Below are 22250 nucleotides of genomic sequence, written 5' to 3'. Positions count from 1 at the left end.
AAACCACTAATAACAGATTTCCCACCTGGGTTTCCTCATCTGAACCGCACAACACAGAAAATGAACTGAGTGACTAATTTCTAAAACATCTACCAGTTCTACAAAACAGGTACCATTCTAGATGTTTAAGACAGAAGTTAATTCCTTACATACAACAGATGTAGGGAATTACTGCTAATTCTCTCAGGAAACCTTCATTGAGAAAGGCTAAAAGACAAATAACCAGCTGTCAAAAATAGTTGCAACATGTGGCCGGGCTCGGTGCTCATTCCTGTAGTCCCAGCACTTTGGGAGGCCAAGCCTGGTGGATTGCTTGAGCTCAGAAGTTCCAGACCAGCCTGGCCCACATAGCGAAACCCCATCTCTACTAAAAATACAAAATTAGTGGGGCATGATGGCATGCATCTGTAGCCCCAGCTACTAGGGAGATTGAAGCAGGAGAATCGTTTGAATCAAGGAGGCAGAGGTTGCAGTGAGCCAAGATGGTGCCACTGCACTTCAGCCTGGATGACAGAGCGAGACTATTGTCTCAAAAAAAAAAAAAAGGTTGCAACACGTATGAATAGGAATTCATATTCCTAATCTACAGAGCTCTCAAATGCTAATAAAAAATGATTATATCAATATACAAATACACAAATAACTCAGAAGCAATACAGGAAAGAAAAAATGTAAATTGCCAATAAACATGAACTGTTTTAACTCTCTCTAGAAATTAATGAACATTTTAAAATAACAAGAAGACATCACTCTCAGTTAACAAATTGTCAAAAATGGTACAGGTTAACAAGGACGTGCTGAAACCAATACTCAGGTTCTTTTGGTGGAATTCAAACCAGTGTAATCTTTCTAGAAGGCAGTCTGGCCCAAGGAGATAATTAGGTATGAGTGCAAATGTGTAATACAGGAGTTGTGACTCCAGACTTTTTAATAATATATGTTTAAAAACACACACAACTTGAGTATCCATCACTAAAGGCTTGTTTAAAGATTCTTCTATTGGCCAGGCGTGGTTGCTCCCACCTGTACTCTTATCGCTTTGGGAGGCCGAGGCAGGTGGATCACCTGAGGTCAGGAGTTTGAGACCAGCTTGGCCAACACAGTCAAACCCTGTCTCTACTAAAAATACAAAAATTAGGTGAAGCTGGGCTCAGTGGCTCACGCCTGTAATCCCAGAACTTTCGGAGGCCTGGGTGGGCGGATCACCTGGGGTCACTGGTTTCAGACCAGCCTGACCAATATGGTGAAACTCCATATCTACTAAAAATACGAAAATTAACTGGCCATGGTGGCAGGCTCCCGTAGTCCCAGCTACTTATGAGGCTGAGACAGGAGAACCGCTTTAACCCAGGAGACAGATGCTGCAGTGAGCCAAGATTGCGCCACTGCACTCTAGCCTGGGTGACAGAGCCAAACTTCATCTCAAAAAAAAAAAAAAATTAGGTGGGCATGGTGGTGCACACCTATAATCCCAGCACCTCAGTTGGCTGAGGCAGGAGAGTTGCTTGAACTCAGGAGGTGGAGGTTACATTGAGCTGAGATCACGCCATTGCAGCTCCTTCAAGCTGCCTCCGGGTCCCTTGTCCCCTACCCCTTGCCCTGCTTCTGCAGAAGGTAACCCTGCTGAGGGTTGGGGAGCCAGGCTGCAGGCACAGGGAAACTTCCTTCCCAGTAAATGGGTAGCAGGGATGGGACAGGAGAGAGGAGTTGAAGAGAGGAGAGGGATGCAAGGGGGAGGGAAAAGACCCAAGAATACAAATCATATCTAGAGACACAAGAAGTAAATATTAAACATTTAAAAATTGGCCAGGCGCAGTGGCTCACGCCTGTAATCCCAGCACTTCGTGAGGCCAAGGTGAGTGGATCACCTGAGGTCAGGAGTTTGAGGCCAGCCTAGCCAACATGATGAAACCCTGTCTCTACTAAAATTACAAAAATTAGCCAGGCATGGTGGCACACACCTATAATCCCAGGTACTCGGGAGGCTGAGGCAGGAGAATTGCTTGAACCCGGGGGGCAGAGATTGCAGTGAGCTGAGATCTTGCCACTGCACTCCAGCCTGGGCGACAGAGTGAGACTCCATCTCAAAAATAAAAAGAAAAAAGGTTAAAAATATTCTTCTGTGAACCTGCCAATAAGAGAGGTAAGTCTGCATACAAGTAAGTAAATAATGAGTAAAATAAGTGCCTCGTAAGCAACATGGCATAAAAATTGTGCCGTGAACTAGGCTCCATGGTGTTTCTTTTGAGAAGGCTCAGACCAAGGCATTTCCAGACAAGGCAGGTCCCTTCCTGGGAATGACCCCTTATCAGCCTCAGATGGTTTGGTCTTAGAAATGTTTGCCCTAAATAGAATGGTTTCTTCTCTGTCAGAAACCACATATGTTAAAATGTGCCACTGATTTAAAAAGTTAGTCGAGGCCGGGCGCGGTGGCTCAAGCCTATAATCCCAGCACTTTGGGAGGCCGAGGTGGGTGGATCACGAGGTCAAGAGATCAAGACCATCCTGGTCAACATGGTGAAACCCCATCTCTACTAATACAAAAAATTAGCTGGGCATGGTGGTGCGTGCCTGTAATCCCAGCTACTCAGGAGGCTGAGGAAGGAGAATTGCCTGAACCCAGGAGGCGGAGGTTGCGGTGAGCCGAGATCACGCCATTGCACTCCAGCCTGGATAACAAGAGCGAAACTCCGTCTCAAAAAAAAAAAAAAAAAAAAAAAAAAAAGTTAGTCGAAGGCAGATGCTGAAGACTTCTACAGGCCAAACTAATCAAATCTTATTTATGTATTTTTTATAAGACATTGGAGAGCATTCCTTGATGTTCAGAAATTCCACAGGTTTGTTGGAAGTGGGACAGACTAGAGCTAAGGGAATCGATGCGGACAATAAGTCAGGAAATATAGAGCCAGAAAAAGCCAAGGGTCTGCTGGAACGGAAAGGAGGGGACGCTCTCAAGAGATGAATAAACAAAAGTGAGTGGCTGATTGGGATGGCGGGTGGGCGATGGGGAAGGGATGTATAGGTAGACTCTAAGTCAAAAGCCTCACTGAAATCAGCCAGAAAGAGCTGGATGTTCTTCAATCACGATCTCAATTAAGGAAGGCCCAACATCCTAGCCCTTCAGTTGTCTCTACTCACCAGCAACTGTCTCCATCAATATCACCCTTCACCAGGCAGCTCCATGGAGACATCTTTCCCTGCCTCTTCCAGTAGCTCACCTCCCCAGATGTCCTCCATTAATCACTGCACTGAGAATTCACCATGATCTCCCATTTTTAAATTTCCAATCGCTGAGCTGACCCTCACCATACATCTGCTTCACCCATAGAAGAAAAGGAAGCCACCCCATTTTCTTGTTGTTTTCACGAGAGCCACAGGCTGGGGATCAGCTGTGCTTGTTTGACCTTAGTTCCAGGACTTGGATGGCTCAAGGCTGAGGGAGAGCACGGGAGGGGGCGGGGGGCAGGGCAGATGGCCGGCAGAGGTTGGGCTCAAGGTAGGATACCAGTCCTCAGACTGGTGTGGCAGAGCAAAGGTGCCTCCTGTGGAGGGCTGGGATGGGAAGGCGTGGCTGTAGGGGTGAGGGAAGCAGGTCACTGGTGGAGGTGGCGTTGTGTAGGAGTAGGGGCCAGCAGGGGACTCTGGCAGGAAGCTGGAGAAGGTGGCAGGAGACAGATGGGCCAGGGGCTGGAGCAGTGAGCGCTCTTGCTTCCGCTGCTTAGCTCTGCGGTTCTGGAACCAGACCTGAAAGGGGCGAGCAAACACATCAGAGCCCACGCCTCAAGCAGGTGGTGACAGACACCCTGCTCCAATGACAAGAGGTGCAGGGACGGGGAGCAGGCCTCTTCAGCATGGCCAGAGGAGGTAAAGCCCTTCCACAAGGCCTGGCTGAGCCTGGTCTGCTGATTCAGGAACCCACAGACTTATCCCCAACCTGCATCCAAATGTACCCATTTATACCACTCTGGGCGGGTAAGAAATGTCAGCTTCCAACAAGGAGATGACTCTGGTAACAATGACATTTCCCTTCCCCCAAGAATGGGAAGTTTCCCCTAGGGTTAGGTTTAGCCATTAAGACTGCGGATAAATCTAATTATAGACAAGTTTGGATTTAGGGTAGGGTTTACCCTTACGGCTAACCAACTCTGTGGTTAGGATTGAGGGAGCATCGGGCCGGATGAGTTTCAAGGCTATGGTTAGGGACAAGGTTCCATATGTGTGAACAGTTAGGATTGAATTTCTGTTGGAATTGGCATCATTATTGTGGTTCTTTTTTTTCTTTTGAGACGAAGTTTCGCTCTTGTCGCCCAGGCTGGAGTGCAGTGGCGTGATCTCAGCTCACCGCAATCTCAGCCTCCTAGGTCCAAGCAATCCTCCTGCCTCAGCCCCCCGAGTAGCTGGGGTTACAGGCACCCGCCACCATGCCCGGCTAATGTTTTTTGTATTTTTAGTAGAGATGGGATTTCGCCATGTTGGCCAGGCTGGTCTCGACCTCCTGACCTCAGGTGATCCACCCAGCTTGGCCTCCCAAAGTGCTGGGATTACAGGTGTGAGCACGTCACCCAGCCGGAATCGGCATCACTATTAAAAATTGGGGGAAGGCGTTGAAATTCAAGTTAGATTAGCTTACAGCTCGGGTTGAACTCAAGGGATATTCTCAAGGCAGATGCTCTGATGCTGGCGGTCAGATGAGGCCTGTGTTCTGGTGACCATTCAGCTTAGGGTCATAATGCCTAACATTCTATGACAGCACCAAAGAAATCCGCATTTCTTCCCCGAGGGAGGAGGGATCCTGAGCATCACCTGGATTCGGGCCTCACTGAGACCAGTGTCCCGGGCGAGACTCTCTCGGGCCCAGATGTCCGGGTACTGGTTCCTCCCAAAGGCTGACTCCAGCTGTTCCAGCTGCACTGCGCTGAAGGTGGTGCGGTGGCGACGCCGGGAGTGCGGGTGGCCCCTCTGTCCTCCTTGCGGGGAGAACCTTGGTCTCCCGACTCCTGCATCGGGGGGCTTCCTGGAGGGTGGAGCGCTGGAGTCTGAGGAGGGAGAGAAGGGAGAAGCGGCTTCTGAGGAGGGCGCGCCTCGGTGCTGGACCACGCGCCGGTCCTGGATTCCGCTCAGCGCTTCCTGTGCAGCTCCACTCTTTCCTTATTTTCTCTTTTTTTGAGACCGAGTCTCACTCTGTCACCCAGGCTTGAGTGCAGTGATGTGATCACAGCTTACTGCAGCCTCAAACCCCTAGGCTCCAGTGATCCCACTGCCTTAGCCTCCCGAGTAGCTGGGACTACAGGTGTGCACCAACGCACCTAACCAATTAAAAAAATATATTTTTAGAATGGGGTCTTGCTCTGTTGCCCAGGCTGGTCTCAACTCCTGGCCTCAAGCAGTCCTCCCATGTCGGCCTTTTAAAGTGCTGGGACGATAGGCCTGAACCACCACACCCAGCCCTGCCTCACTCTCATTTGCCTTGCCCCACCAGGAATCTTTTAACTGCCATAGCCTGGTTCCTGCACCCTGCTCAGCCTGGTTGCCTCTTAGTCCCTGACACCAGGCTGTGCTGTCTACATAGGGCACACCCTCAGACTCATTCCTGGCCCCAGGGCCTCATGCCCTGTCTACCTGGCAACTCTGTCATCTGCCCACTTCCTATTGCACCTCCAGACACATGCCCTGCCATGTGCATTCACCTGTCTGGACACACACGACCACCTGAGGCTCACTCTGCGGGTCTGCTGCCTGGACCTGCACCCAGCAACCATCCCAGCTGCTCACGGAAGACACCAGTGCTTGTCCCCTGCTGGCGAGGCTCATGTTCAACTTGCGCCTTCTTCAGACTGCTGCCATCCTCTTGCACCCCTTACCTGGGAAGATGAGCACCCCCCTCTTCCACCCAGACACACCCTCCCTACTTGCTTTTCATCTTCTTCCTACCCCTGCCCTGGCCCAGCCACCAGGCTGCAGGAACCTGAGCTCGTGGGAAAGGCTTGCCTCTCCTCCCCACAGGCTCCCTAAGCCCCCACACTAATTAGTCTGAGAGCGGCTGGGAGGAGAGAATGGGGAGGGAAAAGGACACACCTGGAGGGCGCACACCAAGAAAAGATGTCTGGAGCTGAGGCACTATCCCCATGGGGACCCAAGGGTGCGGCCCCTCCTAAAGCTCACTGTCCACCATGGGGACACACAGACTGAGCCTGCTCTCCCTGGCCCCAAAGCCCTGGCCCCTCCAGATCCCTTCATCAGAGAAGGTAGTGCCCTGGGCTAACGCACTCTGAGGTCAGCAGTGAGGGGACAGAGGCAGCTGTCTCACACCCCCACTGCGATGCGAGCTGTTCGGCCGCCCCTCCTGCCAGAGGCTCAGTTCCCCAGTCTATAAAGCCAAGGGGTGCTCCAGTCCCTTACTTCCAAAGGTTCCCACAGTTTTCACATGCTAGATTCTGGTTTTTGGTTTTCTTTTGAGATGGAGTCTCGCTCTGTAGCCCAGGCTGGAGTGCAGTGGTGCGATCTTGGCTCACGGCAATCTCCACCTCCCGGGTCCTGGTTCAAGCAATTCTCCTACCTCAGTCTCCCAAGTAACTGGGATTACAAGCACGAGCCACCACGCCCAGCTAATTTTTCAGTTTTTTAGTAGAGACAGGGTTTCACCATGTTGGCCAGTCTGGTCTTGAACTCGACCTTGTGATCCGCCCACCTCGGCCTCCCAAAGTGCTGGGATTACAGGCGTGAGCCACCGCGCCCGGCCTAGATTCTGTTTTTAATTTCTCCTCCTAACCTTCTTCACGGAGCCTATGCTTTGAGCCTCACACCCGCTGCGTCCTCAGGGACCCATGCACACTGGGACAGTCACTCACCCACCATGGTGGTCAGGGTCCCAGCGGCCGGGTGTCTCTCCAGCGAGAGGCTGCTGCAGACTCGCCCCTTCTTCGGCTTCCCTGGCTGGCTCCTCCTTTCTGCTTCCATGGCTCACCGTGGGGACCAAGTGTCCCTGAATCTCTGACTGGAGATTTCTCGGCTTCGGCAGGTCCTCCCCACACCTGTTCTGTCCCCACTTCTCCCTCTGGGTATGCCACTCCCTGGGTCTCTGTCTCTGAATATGTGTGTAGGTGCAGGTAGCTCTCTCTGACTTTTTTACTGTCTCTGCTTTTTTTCTAATTATTTCCTAATTCCCCATTCCTTGGCTTGAGTGTCATCTCATTCTCCTGGCTCGGCCTCACAGGTTGCTTTGTTTCTGACTCTACTATTCTCTGCCTGCCCCTTCTCTCCACCGGGATGCTGCTCTGTTCTGTCAGCTGCCTATTTTCCCATACCACTCCTCAGTCTTGGAGGAGTCACCTCCTCCTCGCCCCTGTGGGCCCATCCAATCACCACACGGTCACCAGAGCCCCCTTGCTCAGGGAGGATCACAAGCCGGATGAGGGAAGGTGTTCTGTCGGAGGGTCCAGGGACTGAGGCCAAGGGCTCGTATTCCCAGAGGACTGGATTCTTTTGTCCTTTTAAATCCCCTCCTGGGAGCAGGCAGGGAGAGGAGGAGAAAATGCATTCCTCCTGAGACCCCTCCTCAGAACCCCACTGTGGGGAGAGGAACAAAGAGTGGGGGAAGGGGACCCAGGATCGGGGCCTGCCTGGCATCTCAGCATGGGGGTGACACCCAAGGACCTGTTTCCAGGAAATTAAGAAAGGAGAAGTCACAAGTGCATGCTGGCCCCTCTCAGATACCCTGCTAGTTCAGAATGCACCAGCCACCGCTCAGGCCAACCTGAACCCACTCCAGAGAATGGGCCTCCAGGACACCTTAGCTCTCAAGTACTTTCTGATTTCCTCCCTCAAACACCACCTCCTCATTCACCCAGGACTCCCAGGACACCGTGACCTTCCAAGGTCACCTGGACCCTCTGAAAACCCTGACCTAAGGAACACCTGCATTCCAGATGCATCCTGACCCCCACTCCACCTCAGACTTCAGGACTCAGAAAGAGACTGAGATTCCCGTGACACACTACATTCTGATTCTTCAAGGAGATCCTGACACCGGGAATCCCTGAGCAGTCAGGACAGCCCAGTCCCATAGTCCTCTGCCCCTTGAGGTTACTTAGACCCAGGAAGTACATTCTGACATCCCCAGGACACCCTGGCCATTTAAGAACAGTGTGACAGCCCAGGACACACTGACACCCAAACACTTCGCCTCTACTTCTCAGGCCACACGGACCTGATGAGGACACACGGACCCCCCTGGACACACTGTGCCCACAGGACAGTCTGATTCCCACAGTCATGCCATCATACAGGTCCTTTAGAAACATCCTGATGATTCAAGACAGGAAATCATAATCCTTTAGGATCTCAGTGCTTACAGTGTGGTCCATGGATCAGCAGCAGCAGTAACGGAACCCAGGGCCCCACCTCCATCCCACCGAGTCACAGTCTGCACTGTAACAAGATCTCCAGGAGAACCGAGTGTACGTGGATCTTACTCAGCTGGGGCTGCCTTGACAAAATAGCATAGACTGTGTGGCTGAAACAGTAGACTTATTGCTCACAGTTCTGGAGGCTGGGAAGTCTAAGATCAAGGGGTCGGCCTATTAGGCTTACCTGTGAGGGCTCTCTTCCTGGCTTGCAGGTGGCTACCTTCTCACTTGCCTTCACATGGTGGAGAAAGAACCAGCTCTGGTTTCTCTTCCTCTGCCTGTAAGGGCACTAATCCCATCATGGGGTCTCACCCCCATGAACTCATCTAAACCTAATCACCTCCCCAAATCCCCACCTTTCAAATACCATCACATTGGGTGTTAGAACTTCAAAATGAATTTTGGAGGGACACAAACGTTCAGTCCATACCAACAGTGAAGTTGAGAAGCACCGCTCTAATACCAATCCTTCTCCTCCTACCCTAGGACACACTACGACCACCTAGAGCACCATGAAGCCCACAGCAGTCCTAATCTAGCAAGACCCAGTGACATGCAGTCAGCTCGGACTCACAAGAGAAAACTGAATTACAATGCACCTTGCTGCCTGGGAGTACCCATTCTGGCCCTGTCAGGTCCCTGAATCCCAAGAACACTGAGGATGCATTCACTCTCTAGGACACACAGACCCTCGAAGGTGCACTGACCTCAGTACCTGATAGTCAGCACGATAGCTTGGGCTCACATGGACTCCATGACCCTCTAAGACACCCAGACCACAAGGACATGGTGAGATTTGGGAAATTCTAACCTTTTAAGGAATTCCTGACCTTACAGAGTCTGGACAGTCAAGGGCCTCTTGCCTTCCTGCCAATTCAGAGCCCCCAGTTTGCTTGAATCTTCCAAAGTGAATACTGACACTGAAAAACCACTCAGTGTGGTTCTTCCCAAGCCAGGAAGTACCCTGACCACACTCGCCTGGCCTGCAGGACATGCTGACGAAGTAAAGAGGTCTCCTGGCCTACCAAAGCACTCTGACCATCCAGCATGCCTTTAACACATGCGATGTCTTAATGCCAGCACTCTCCAACCTTCCAGTGTGCTCTGGACGTCTCAGCCCTAGAGCTGTCAGTAAGCACCCTAATCACTGTCACTCCTCGCCTTCCCAACACGCAGACAGCCCAGCACAGCTTCAACTAGGACCCCCTGAATCCAACAGGCGATTATTCTAACCCTCAAGAAATTCTGTCCTCTCAAGGTTCTATTCCCTGCAAGACACTCCGCAGAATACATATCCCCAGAACTGCCAGAACATGGTGACTTCCTGCATACGCTCACCCCTGCCTAGCACACTCTGCTCATCTAGAACCCGATTTCCTGAAAATGCTCTGATTGTACAAGAATACCTTGACACTCTACTCCATGACAGGTCCATTCAAGTCTACCCAAACCTTCAAGGACCACCCGAGCTCCAGAAAACCTTGATCTCTCACATTCAGATACCAAAAGGCTATGCTGTCCCACCTGGAAATCTTCACAACTCCGACTCCCAGAACATCTAGGAGTCTCTGAATCACACAGACAGACCAACCTTCAAAACACGCATGCGAGCAGTGTGATCTTCCAGAACAGGCTGACCTCAAAGCTGGTGATGATGTAAGGATACTTCAAGTGTTCTGACATGATAAAAATGCCTGTAGGGGGCCGGGCGCGGTGGCTCAAGCCTGTAATCCCAGCACTTTGGGAGGCCGAGGCGGGTGGATCATGAGGTCAAGAGATCGAGACCATCCTGGTCAACATGGTGAAACCCCGTCTCTACTAATACAAAAAATTAGCTGGGCATGGTGGCGTGTGCCTGTAATCCCAGCTACTCAGGAGGCTGAGGCAGGAGAATTGCCTGAACCCAGGAGGCGGAGGTTATGGTGAGCCGAGATCATGCCATTGCACTCCAGCCTGGGTAACAAGAGCGAAACTCCATCTCAAAAAAAAAAAAAAAAAAAAATGCCTGTAGGCCCAGAACACCTGCCTCCCTTGATGCCCTGTCTCTCCAATGCCCCTGCCTTCCCAGGATTCTCTAAGTCGCCCAGACTCTCTGACTTTCACTGTTAAGATCTCATATGATCCTATGTGGTTTCTTGGAATCCTCTAAATACCCTGTTCCCCAGGGTCCTCTGACCTTTTAGAATCCTACAAGATGCCAGCCATGGTGGCTCATGCCTGTAATCCCAGCACTTTGGGAGGCTGAAGCAGGTGGATAACTTGAGGTGAGGAGTCCGAGACTAGCCTGGCCAACATGGTGAAACCCTGTCTCCTAAAAATACAAAGAAAAGTAGCCAGGCATGGTGGCATGCACCTGTAGTCTCAGCTACTCGGGAAGCTCAGACTGGAGAATTGCTTGAACCTGGGAGGTAGAGGTTACGGTGAACCAAGATCATGCCATTGCACTCCAGCCTGGGTGACAGAGTGAGACTCGGTCTAAAAAAAAAAAAAGGATCCTACAAGGCAAACCCACAAGACACTACTCTGACCATACAAGGACCCCCGAGTCTCCAGTGGATCAGGTCTCTATGAGGACACACTGATTGCCCTGAATACCATAAATCCTAGCTGACTCTGAGCATATGAACACCCTATAGGTTATTCGACCCTATAGGGTCGGATCGTGTGTGTGTGTGTGTGTACACACACATATATGTATACACTTTTTTTGAGATAAGATCTTGCTCTGTCACCCAGGCTGGAGTGCAGTGGTGTGATCATAACACACTGCAGCCTCACACTCCTGGGCTCAAGTGGTTCTTCCACTTCAGCCTCCTGAATGGCTGGGACAACAGGGACGCACCACCACATCCAGCTAATCAGATGCAGTCTCACTACAATGCCCGTGCTGCCCAGAGGAATAGCTTAGTGTACCAAGTCACTCTGATTCCTAGAGCATTCTAGTCATCCAGTTACTTAGGCCTTCCAGTGCCTCTGACACCTCAGGAAACTCCAGCCCCATCAGGACACCGTCCCTACCTAGTCAACTGTGATGCTGCACAACACTTTTTGGACAGGAAAGAAATTCTGTCCCTTAAGGACACTCTGATCCTAGAACATCCTGCAAGTTGGGTTGTCTGAATTCAAATTCTAGAACCAGCCCTTACTTGCTGTGTGACCATGAACAAGTTATTTCATCACTGGAAGCCTCATCTTCATTATTTGCAAAATGATCACAATACTAGAACTTTCCTTCTGTGTTCAGGCAGATATGAAGAATGCCTTATGAAGACTCTATCAGAGAAAGGAACTCAAGTTTTTGTTTAGCTCATCTGTTCAGAAAAGAGAATGCAAAGACATTAGTATATTGAAATAAGGAAATACATTAGATATATGAGTAGAATGAGGTCCTAGAAGTCAGATGTTAACCTTAGCAAAAAGAAGAGAATAGGCTCATATTAAGATAATTTATCACATCAACCAATTAAATAGCCATATGATTATCTAGTATTTGATAAAACTCAACATTTATTCAATTTTTGTTTTGAGACAAAGTCTCATTCTGTCACCCAGGCTGGAATGCAGTGGTGTAGTCTCAGAATCACTGCAACCTCTGCCTCGAAGGTTCACGTGATCTCCTGCCTCAGCCTCCTGAGTAGCTGGGACTACAGGTGCCTGCCACCAGGCCCAGCTAATTTTTCTATTTTTAATAGAGACAGGGTTTCACCATGTTGGCCAGGCTGGTATCGAACTCTTGGTCTCAGGTAATCTGCCTGCTTCAGCCTTCCAGAGTGCTGGGATTACAGGCGTGAGCTACCACGCCTGGCCTAAACTATTTTTTGTGAGACAAGTCTCACTCTGTTGCCCAGCTGGAATGCAGTGGCACGATCTCAGCTCACAGCAGCCTCTGCCTCCTGGGTTCAAGCAACTCTCATGCCTCAGCCTCCCCAGTAGCTGAGATTACAGGTGCATGTCACCACTCCTGGCTAATTTTTGTGTTTTTGGTAGAGACAGGATTTTGCCATAATGGCCAAGCTGGTCTCAAACTCTGGCCTTAAGTGACCCACCCACTTCAACCTCCCAAAGTGCTGGGATTACAGGTATGAGCCACTACACCCAGCCTTATTCAAAATTTTTAAATGATAGAGCTATTAGTAAAACATTTAATAAAGGCTATCCATTGAAACCTACAAGATATTTTGATAAAAGTGATCTGTCAAATACTTGCCATTCTTAAATGACAAAATGTAATTAGCATTCTCCTAAAATCTGAAGAAACACAGGGCTGGCTGCCTTTACTCCCTCTATGCAGCACTGTGCTGGATGTCCCAGCCAATCCAACTAGACAAGAAAAAAATAAGAGGTATAAGGATTTGAAAGAAAGAAAATTGTTTTCATTATTTGTAGATCATATCTTTGTCATATAAAGCATTCAAGAGCATGTACATAAAACTGTTAGAACAAGACAGATCAACACATTTCAAAATACAAGATTAAAAACAAAATCAATTGCATTTATATATACCAACAATAGCCAATTAAATAATGCAACAGAAAAAAATTCATAATAGTACATAACTAGCGATATTACCAAACATTTGTCAGAAATTTAGAGAATAGGCCGGGCTCAGTGGCTCACACCTGTAATCCCAGCACTTTGGGAGGCTGAGGCAGGTGGATCACGAGGTCAAGAGTTCAAGACCAGACTGGCCAACATGGTGAAACCCTGTCTCTATTTTAAAAAATACAAAAATTAGCTGGACATGGTGGCTCATGCCTGTAGTCCCAGCTACTTGGGAAGCTGAGGTAGGAGAATTGCTCGAACCGGGACTCAGGAAGCGAAGGTTGCAGTGAGCTGAGATTGTGCCACTGCACTCCAGCTTGGGGTATGGAGCAAGACTCCATCTCAAAAAAAGAAAAAGAAAAAGAAATTTAGAGGATAAAGAAGTTATAAAAATGATACTAGGCCAGGCACAGTGGTTCACATCTGTAAACCCAGACCTTTGGGAGGCCAATGCAGGTGGATCGCTTGAGGTCAAGGGTTCGAGACCAGCCTGGCCAACATGGTGAAACCCTGCCTCTACTAGAAATACAAAAAAAAAAAAAAAAAATTGCTGAACATGGTGGTGTGCACCTGTAATCCCAGCTACTCAGGAGGCTAAGGCAGGAGAATTGCTTGAACCCAGGAGGCAGACATTGCAGTGAGCCAAGATTGTGCCACTGCACTCCAATTTGTGCAACTGAGCAAGACTTCATCTCAAAAAAAAATTATACTGAAGGACATGAAAGATAACTCAAACAAATTAGAAGATACTCCATTGACAGAATACTCAATATTGAAGGGTGTCAATTCTCCCGCAAGTTAATCTATACTTGATATAATTTCAGTCAAAATCTAAAAGATTTGTCATAGATTTTCAATGCCTGATTTTAAAATATGTATGGAAAAGTAAAGGTGCAAAAAAGCCAAAATTATTTTAAAAACAAACCAACAAATAATCAGACAAACAAAAAACAAGAGGAAGGAATTTGTCCTCCCAAATATCAAAAGGGTTTTAGAGGTGGAATTTTTGCTTCTTGTTTTGTTTTTTTTTTTTTTTTGAGATAGAGTCCTGCTCTGTCACCCAGGCCAGAGTGCAGTGGTGTGACCTCGGCTCACTGCAATCTCTGCCTCCCGGGTTCAAGTGATTCTCCTGCCTCAACCTCCCAAGTAGCTGGGATTACAGGCGTGTGCCACCACACCGGCTAATTTTTTTATTTTTAGTAGAGACAGGGTTTTGCCATCCTGGTCAGGCTGTTTTGGAACTCCTGACCTCGGGTGATCTGCCAGCCAAGGCCTCCCAAAGTGCTGTCATTACAGGCATGAGCCACCAAAGACAGATTTGGGCAGAAATATTTAATAGTAAAGAGGATTAACAGAGCAGAACAGAGGGTCCTGAAACAGAACCAATAAAAGAGGGAACCTTAATACATTATGGAGTAAACATTATTCCAAAATTATCACCACCGCCCCAACCCCAACTTTTGGAAAACAGAAATTCCAGCATAATATTTTTCCAGAAAATCACATCCTAGGAGGTGGACAGGGCAGTAGGAAAAAGAGTGGGTGTCTTGAAGAGGGTCAAGGCAGAAAGGAATGTGCTGTGAAACAATGCAGCTAAAGGCCCGTTGGAAACGCCTGCCATTTGTATCTTTTTGTTACACTTCAGTGGGGGCTGATCGAGGCTCCTCGGGTTAGGGACTGATAGTAGCTCTGGACAACTTAAAAATCACACATTTGTAAATTCAGAAAGGAGAGTTTGGTGACCATTCGGACAGGCCAGAAAGTACAGCCTCCACTTCCAGCAGACACCAGAAACAGACACTGGGGGGCTGGGAGGACAAGGTAGATGGAACAGGAATTTATGGCTGAAAAGGTTGGCCAAGTATACATATTTAGCAAGTTGTATTCAAGAAGGGTGTTGTGTGCATGGAGGGTGAACAAACATGCATGTTACATATGACCCATGTTCACTTGGAAGTAGAGTCAACATTTAAATACATCACAATTAAGCCGATGTGTCAAAAGGTGAAGCGTGGACAGGAAGGCTCTCAAACGTGTAGCCAGTGTAACCAGAACCGGGTTCGGGACTCTCATCAGGAGAAAGCTGCTGAAGTCAGTCTCCTGCCCAGTGAAAGCTGTAGCTCTGGCAGGTTGAAGGGGGCAGGGTCAGTCAGTCAGCCTCCAGCCTCCACGAGCTGCAATTGTTTCAGTATTGCACAGCTTGAGGTCAATGCTTGTTTACCTGCGGAGAAAAAGAAAAACCTTGCCCAGTTACAACACTGTTTCTTCTTTGACTGCAGGGCTGCATGACTCAGCCCTTGCCTGGCATGGCCTTAGGTCCTGTTTATAATTTAGTATCTTGATGCCACCAAGAGTCAGTTCTCTCAGTATTACCATCTACTTTAACCTCAATGCTGGGCTGTTGTTGAATCTAAACCACGAAAGGGAAAGAGTATAATGAGGTATATCTGGCCTCCTCTCCAGTTTTGGCTAAAAATTCAGCTTTTAAGGCTTCTTTGGGATCTTCTTGGCCAAGACCAGGGAGGGGGTGGGGTCCACGCAGTCAGATAGGAGGCTGAAGATTTTTAGTTCTCAGAACAATGAAGACCTCATTCCCAAATTGGTTTCACCCAAATGATTAAGTGAGAGAACTGGAAATTCTCTCTTCTGTGGCAGAGCCAGGATTTATCTCTTTTCCTGTTGTTATGTCGGGAGGCCTAGGCATAAGTCAGGGAGCCCCACACTTGTCTGAAGCAGAAACAATGTTGTACCAGCCACAAGGTTTTCTTTTCTTCTTTCTTTCTTTTTCTTTCTCTCTCCCTTCTTTCCTTTCTTCCTTTCTCTCTCTCTTTCTTTCTTTTCTTTCTCTCTCCTCCCTCCCTCCCTCCCTCCTTCCTTCCTTCCTTCTCCCCCCATGTTACTTTCTTTCTGTCTGTCTCGCTCTGTGGTCCAGGCTGGAGTGTGAGCTCAGCTCACTGCAACCTCTGCCTCCCAGTTTCAAGCGATTCTCCTGCCTCAGCCTCCCAATTGGATAGGCTTACAGGCATCTGCCACTACATCCGGCTAATTTTTGTATTCTTGATAGAGACAGGGTTTCCCCATGTTGGTCAGGCTAGTCTCAAACTCCTGACCTGAGACGATCCTTTCGCCTCAGCCCTGCTGGGATTACAGGCATGAGCCACTTGCCTGGCCACAAGGTTCTTCCTTTTCCCTGCAGCTAAACAGGCACTGGCCTCGCGTGTGTGGGCAGGCTGATTTGCCAAATTAACTAGATCAGAAGTGGGCATAGTTTCCCATTCCAGGCAGGCCCTCTTGACAAGCTGGGAAAGTTTTCTAGAAGAGCGGTTCACAAACAGAATTAAAGCCTACTTGAGTAGATTCAACATCCATGGGTCATCCAGAATTTTCTTTAAATATACTCTAGGGCCGACTGTAGTAGCTGTAAATGGGCTCGTCAGGTTCTTGGGTACAGGCCTGGATTTTATTCCAGTCTAAGGTTGTAGGAAAATACTCAAGAATAGACTTTTGGGGTGTTTGTTGTGTGTGTGCGTGTGCGTATGAGTGCGTGTGTGCGCATGTGTGTGTGCATGTTTGCGTGTGTGTGTGGTGTTTGTTTTGCCATGCCTCGGACTTTTTCTTAGTCTTTGGCATTTTTGCCTAACTCTTCCTCAGGGTCATGCCAACAAGACTCGGCCATCCGGTGTCAAGCCTGGCCTTCACCAAAAAGTATGCGACCCAACTGGCGTAGGTTAGAAACACCAGCTGATAAACCCGAGCACTGTGCTGAACTCATCAGCAAATCGGTGAGGGTCTTCAATGGCCTTTGGGAGTTCCTTGGCAACGGCTTGAACTTCAGCCATGCTCTGTGGAACCAAATTAAATTTGGGTGTAGAAGAATCATTTGTGAGTTTAAAGGGAAAGGTTCAGGGGTGCTGAGAGCTGAGGAATCAGAGGGAATGGCAGTTCAGCCAAAGCAGACAGAGGACAGAGAAGGAAAGTCTCTTCTGGAGAGAAAAGAGCCTGGGACCTTAAGGTCTCTCAGTTAATTTTGAGATCAGGAGGCAATTTTTTCTTTTTTTTTTGAATCAGGGTCTGACTCTGTCGCCCAGTCTGGAGCACATTGGCACAATCTTGGCTCAGTGCAACCTCTGCCTCCCGAGTTCAAGCGATTCTCCTGCCTCAACCTCTTGAGTAGCTGGAATTACAGGCATGCATCACTATGCCTGGCTAATTTTGTATTTTTAGTAGAGATAGGGGTTTCACCATGTTGGTCAGGCTGGTCTTGAACTCCTGAGCTCAAGTGATCCGCCTGCCTTGGCCTCCCAGAGTGCTGGGATTACAAGAGCCTACCAACATCCCTGGCTAATTTTTGTATTTTTAGTAGAGACAGGGTTTCACCATGTTGGCCAGGCTGGTCTCAAACTTCTCTGATCTCACGTGATCCGCCAGCCTCAGCTTCCCAAAGTGCTGGGATTACAGGCATGAGTCACCACGCCTAGCCTGAGATCAGGAGGCAATTTCAGAATCCTGGATGCACTTAGATGCTTCAAGGTATCAATTGAAGTATGCCTCTCATTCAGATAGTTTGATTTTAGGACCACGGTATTCTAATTTTGTCCTAAGAAAGACAAGTTTGGGGAACTCAAAAGACCTCCATAATGAAGAACAAAGGAATAAATTTTTTTTCATCGAAGAACAAAATTAGCCATCTGTCCACCCATTGACCTCCCTCCCTCCATCCATCCCTTCCTTCTTTTTTTGACAGAGTCTGGCTCTGTCACCCAAGGAGTGCAGTGCCTCCGTCTTAGCTCACTGCAATCTCTGCCTCCCTGGTTCAAGGGATTCTCCTGCCTCAGCCTCCCGAGTAGCTGGGATTACAGGCACCCACCATCACGCCTGGCTAACTTGTATTTTTAGTAAAGATGGGAGTTTCGCCATATTGGCCAGGCTGGTCTCAAACTCCTGACCTCAGGTGATCCACCTGCCTCAGCCTCCCAAAATGCTGGGATTACAGGCGTGAGCCACCGCGCCAGGCCCATACACTGCTTTTTAAATGTGCGCTAGAGAGGACCACCATTTTAGAACATGTAGCCAGCTGGAGTCCCAGAAGGGGAATGATTATTGCATCTTTTGGAATTTGGGGGATCTCCTTCTGCTTCTTATTAATCTCTCAAGAGCAAAAGAAAAATCCTGTAAGCCCTGTTGGAGAATGCTAGGGGGTTGACTGGTGGTTTGTTTTACAGTGTCCTTGGGCCAGGATGTTTGTCTCACTTGGCAGACAGCGTGTGCTCTAAGACCTGTAACTAGATTTCCCCTAGACGCACAGATTTTTTTCTAGACTGGCAGGCCCCCTGGTGGTCATCCGCGTACCAGTTTATCCTCAACACAGGCGGCTTTTTCTCCGGAGACTAGGGTCCCTCATAGAAAGGTGGTGACAGCCGTAAGATTTCTTAAAGGGTGGCCTCAAGTCCACCTTTTTTTTTTTTTTTTTTTTTTAAGACGTAGTCTTGCGCTGTCGCCCAGGCTGGAGTGCAGTGGCGCAATCTCGGCTCACTGCAACCTCTGCCTCCTGGGTCCAAGCTATTCTCCTGCCTCAGCCTCCCGAGTAGCTGGGATTACAGGCACGCACCACCACGCCTGGCTAATTTTTGTATTTTTAGTAGAGACGAGGTTTCACTATGTTGGTCAGGCTCGTCTTGAATTCCTCACCTCAAGTGATTTGCCCGCCTTGGCCTCCCAAGTACTGGGATTACAGGTGTGAGCCACGCACCCGGCCGAGCCCACCATTTTTATAAAGGAAAGATATTCAGAAATAGAGAGGAGAAGTCTAGCAACAAATGGAAGTAGGCACACGCACACAAAAACTGAAACCCCAACTGCACTCACCAGGACCAGAAGAGAAACTTTGTTGCCAGAAAGGACTTGCCAGAAAAGAGAAAAAGTCTTTTCCAGCCCTAGAAGGGATGAAAGATTCTTTGTGAAGGCGCCTTAGCCAGCGCAGACCCCAAATAAGGCCAACAGTATGCTGCTATCGAAGGGCGGAAGCTCGACCTGAAAGAAGATTTACCTGGGCAAGAAAAGGTGACCCGGGGCGGTGGAGAGCGCAAAGGGCTTAACTGTGGCACCTCCCGGGCCCCAGGTGCCGCCAGGCCCTTCCAAAAGCCATCTTGCCTCCGGGGTGCTCCTGACACCGGATCAAGTCAACCTAAAAAAAGACTTCAGAGAAAACTATCTCCAAAGGTGCTGAATTTGTTGTGGATAGAAAATAGGATTATAATCTAGAATGCACTATGGCAAGCCACAGGGGCACCCAGTGAGGGAAAGGTAAGAGAGGAAGCTTTTATTGGCAAAAAGAGAGGTGTTCACATAGGTGCTTGGAAACAGAGTTCCTTGGTTCCTCTGGCTCAAAGCCAGATTTGCCGTCAGTTCACTGATGGAGGTGATGTTACTGGGAAGTGTTTCTTTCTTTCTTTCTGTCTTTTTTTCTCTTTTTCTTTTTCAGATGGAGTTCCGCTCTTTTTGCCCAGGTTGGAGTGCAATGGCGCCATCTCGGCTTTCCGCAACCTCCGCCCCCCGGGGTTCAAGCGATTCTCCTGCCTCAGCCTCCCGAGTAGCTGGGATTACAGGCGTGCATCACCACATCAGGCTAATTTTTGTATTTTTAGTAGAGATGGGGCTTCACCATGTTGGCCAGGGTGGTCTCAAACTCCTGACCTCAGGTAATCTGCCCTCCTCGGCCTCCCAAAGTGCTGGCATTACAGGCGTGAGCCACTGTGCCCGGCCACCTTTGTGTTTTTAGCAGATGATGCCAGCTGCTGAAGGGAGGAAAGCCAGTAGCCTGGCACGGGTCCGTCCCTTGCAGGGCCCCATGCAGAATGAAAATATGAAAATGTGGAGCCCCCTCGATCAAAACCCATAAACGCCAGGACGTCAAGGGCAAGATGTTGAGCCCAGCATGGTGCCCTTCCCAGCTCAGGCCCTGTGCCCCTGCACCGGTCACAGGTCCCCTAACCCTTCTGCCCGCCCAAGCCAGGGCTGTTTTTGGAGCAGATTCCTTCTACACTGTGCCCCGCTACCTGCCCCAGGGGGAGGCATTATTACAGATGAGAAAACCGCAGCCGGGAGGGGGCGCTGCTGATGCTGGGAAAAAAAAAAAAAAAAAAAAGGAGGCCCCGCCCCCAGCGGGCGACTGGGAGCAGCTCCAGCAGCTGCGGGGGACTTACGCGCGGTAGAAGAGCTGGGCCTGGAACCCAGCCTTGAGGACATCCTGCGGCCCAGGGGCCAGTGACACCTGCTACGGGAGGCCCAGGATGGGAGGCTGAGGCCCTGGCGCAGCTGCGGCTGCTCAACCCGGAGCTCCCGAGGCAGCTGTGGGCGAGGCAGCCTCAGAGTCAAGCCCAGAATCCAGCAGCAGCTACAACTCAGAGACTCCATCGACCCCAGAGACATCCTCAACTTCCTCGAGCACCTCCTGCTCACGGGGCCGGTGCCCGGTGTGGCGCCCACCAGATGCCTGCCGAGGGGACCCCTGTGAAGTGGCCAGCTCGAGGGTGGCCTCTCTCCCACCTGCCAAGGGCCAGCATCAGGAGCCCCAGGGCTGACCAAGACCCCACTCAGCACCCTCGCTGAGCACCTCAAGCCTGAGGGACCCAGAGCCATCAGTGGGGCCGGGTGATCCGGGGCCCCAGGAGGCACAGGCCCTAAGGTCCATCCTGGGTCAACAGAGCAAGCTGTCCAAGCCCAGGGTGACCTTCTCTGAGGAGTCTGCAGTGCCTGAGAGGAGCTGGCGCCACCGGCCGTACCTGGACTATGACTGGATTGCAGGGTCTCTGGACACCCGCTCTTCCATCTTAAGCTAGCCGGAGGACTTCTTCTCGAAACTGCAGGAGTTTCGGGAAACCAACAAGGAGGAGTGTATCTGCAGCCACCCTGAACCCCAGTTCCTAGGCCCGGATGAGAGCAGCGGCAGCCGCAGCAGTGTGGAGGAAGACCGTGAATGTGTGTACTGTTACCGTGTCAACCGGCGCCTGTTCCCGGTGCCTGTGGATCCCGGCACCCCCTGCCGCCTCTGCAGGACACCGCGGGACCAGCAGGGCTCTGGGACCCTGGCGCAGCCGGCGCAGGTCAGGGTAAGCATCCCCATGTCGATCCTGGACCCCCTGCACCGGTACCGCATCCACCTGCAGAAGAGCTTCGACACCTCGGACACGCTGGCCCTGCCCCGGCACTGCCTGCTGGGCTGGGACGTTCTCCCTCCAAAGTCCGAGAAAAGCTCAGCCCCCAAGCGCCTGGACCTCTGGTCGTCTGTCTCCACTGGCCCAGTGGAGGAGGCCCAGCACCAGAAGCTGTCAGGCAGCAGCCCTTTTTGCCTGGCCTTGCCAATGCACGTGCTGCGCCCCCCACCCCAATCTGGGCAGCGCTCCAGGTCTCTTGGCCCTGAGGACTGACCCCTGGAGGAGGACAGCATTCCCACCGCCTCCAGCCTGTCCCCTCTCTCCACCAGCTCAGACCCCGCTGTCCTAGGTTGGGCTGGTTGGTGGGCTCAGGCTTGTCTGCTGCCTGGGGTCCACAGAGGGAGGACCCTGAGGTGGAGGGTGAGAGAATTCTGTAGAAGTTTGTAAATAAAGCTCAGTGCTCTGCAAAAAGCAAAAAAACAAAACAAAACAAAAAAAAAAAACCTTTTGCTTTGTACAGAAAGTCACAGCCAGCTTTTTCCTTGTTAGAGACATTTCTGTTGCTGCTGCTGCTGTTAAATCCCCCCCAGGGGGCCAGCGGGCCGCTCCTATGATGTCACCCTCTGTCCACCATGACCAGGACAGACACTTTGTGCAGAAGAATCTGGGCCGCAGCAGTGCCGCCTCCAGCCTTGCGGGGGTTCATCTGTGAAAGGAGGTGTGCTAATTAGGTTCTATAGATAAGTCAGTCATCTATGCCATTGAGTCTGCAGTGATCAGATGGAGCCACCAAGTCGAGGTGGTACTCAAGAGAGAACGTGAAGGATAACGCTGCTAGGTGTCAAAACATTAGAGCTGAAGTGCAGCCCTGGTTCCTGAATAACAGATCGTCCCGCGTGGGGGGCCTGCTGGGGAGGCAAAGACGCATGTGTGCCCAGCTCAGGTGCTTCAAGTTAACCAGGACACTTGGGTGTAAAATCTTTAAGGGTCTTAGGTCTCGTTTCCATAGCTGAGACCCTCTGTTTGCCCTTCAGGCTGAGGACTAACATGCCATGCTTGCTCTTGGTAGGGCCTACCTCCCTCTCAGACCCCAGCTTGCTCCTGGACGGAACGGTCAGGCCGGCAGCAGGTTCACATTAGAAGACTAGT

General features: G+C 50.1%; 1 protein-coding gene and 1 pseudogene across 1 annotated transcript; one reads left to right on the top strand and one right to left on the bottom strand.

Moving 5' to 3' along the window:
* Positions 1–2960: 2960 nt before the first annotated feature.
* Positions 2961–7270, bottom strand: PROP1 (PROP paired-like homeobox 1). Its single transcript, XM_064376536.1, has 3 exons — positions 6849–7270; positions 4804–5036; positions 2961–3744 (listed from the first exon to the last, which is right to left on the bottom strand). The coding sequence occupies exons 1-3, from the start codon at positions 6955–6957 to the stop codon at positions 3406–3408; spliced, it is 681 nt and encodes a 226-aa protein (XP_064232606.1). The 5' UTR covers positions 6958–7270; the 3' UTR covers positions 2961–3405.
* A 7670-nt stretch (positions 7271–14940) lies between these two features.
* LOC105716756 (migration and invasion-inhibitory protein-like) lies at positions 14941–21367 on the top strand (annotated as a pseudogene).
* The last annotated feature ends 883 nt before the right edge of the window (positions 21368–22250 follow it).

This window comes from Aotus nancymaae, unplaced genomic scaffold (genome assembly GCF_030222135.1).
Source record: "Aotus nancymaae isolate 86718 unplaced genomic scaffold, 86718_ANA_hifiasm-v0.15.2.pri h1tg000015l_1, whole genome shotgun sequence".
In the NCBI taxonomy this organism is placed as follows: domain Eukaryota; kingdom Metazoa; phylum Chordata; class Mammalia; order Primates; family Aotidae; genus Aotus; species Aotus nancymaae.
Note: the sequence above shows the minus strand (reverse complement) of the source record. Positions and strands in the feature narration are given on the sequence as shown.

Bases quoted from the DNA above. Each gene is read 5' to 3' on its own strand.
- PROP1 (XM_064376536.1), bottom strand. From the start codon at position 6,957: ATGGAAGCAGAAAGGAGGAGCCAGCCAGGGAAGCCGAAGAAGGGGCGA. The intron at 5,037-6,848 runs GTGAGTGACTGT...CTCCCTCCTCAG, and splicing joins GACCCTGACCACCATGGTGG to ACTCCAGCGCTCCACCCTCC. The intron at 3,745-4,803 runs GTGATGCTCAGG...CGCCCCTTTCAG, and splicing joins TCAGTGAGGCCCGAATCCAG to GTCTGGTTCCAGAACCGCAG.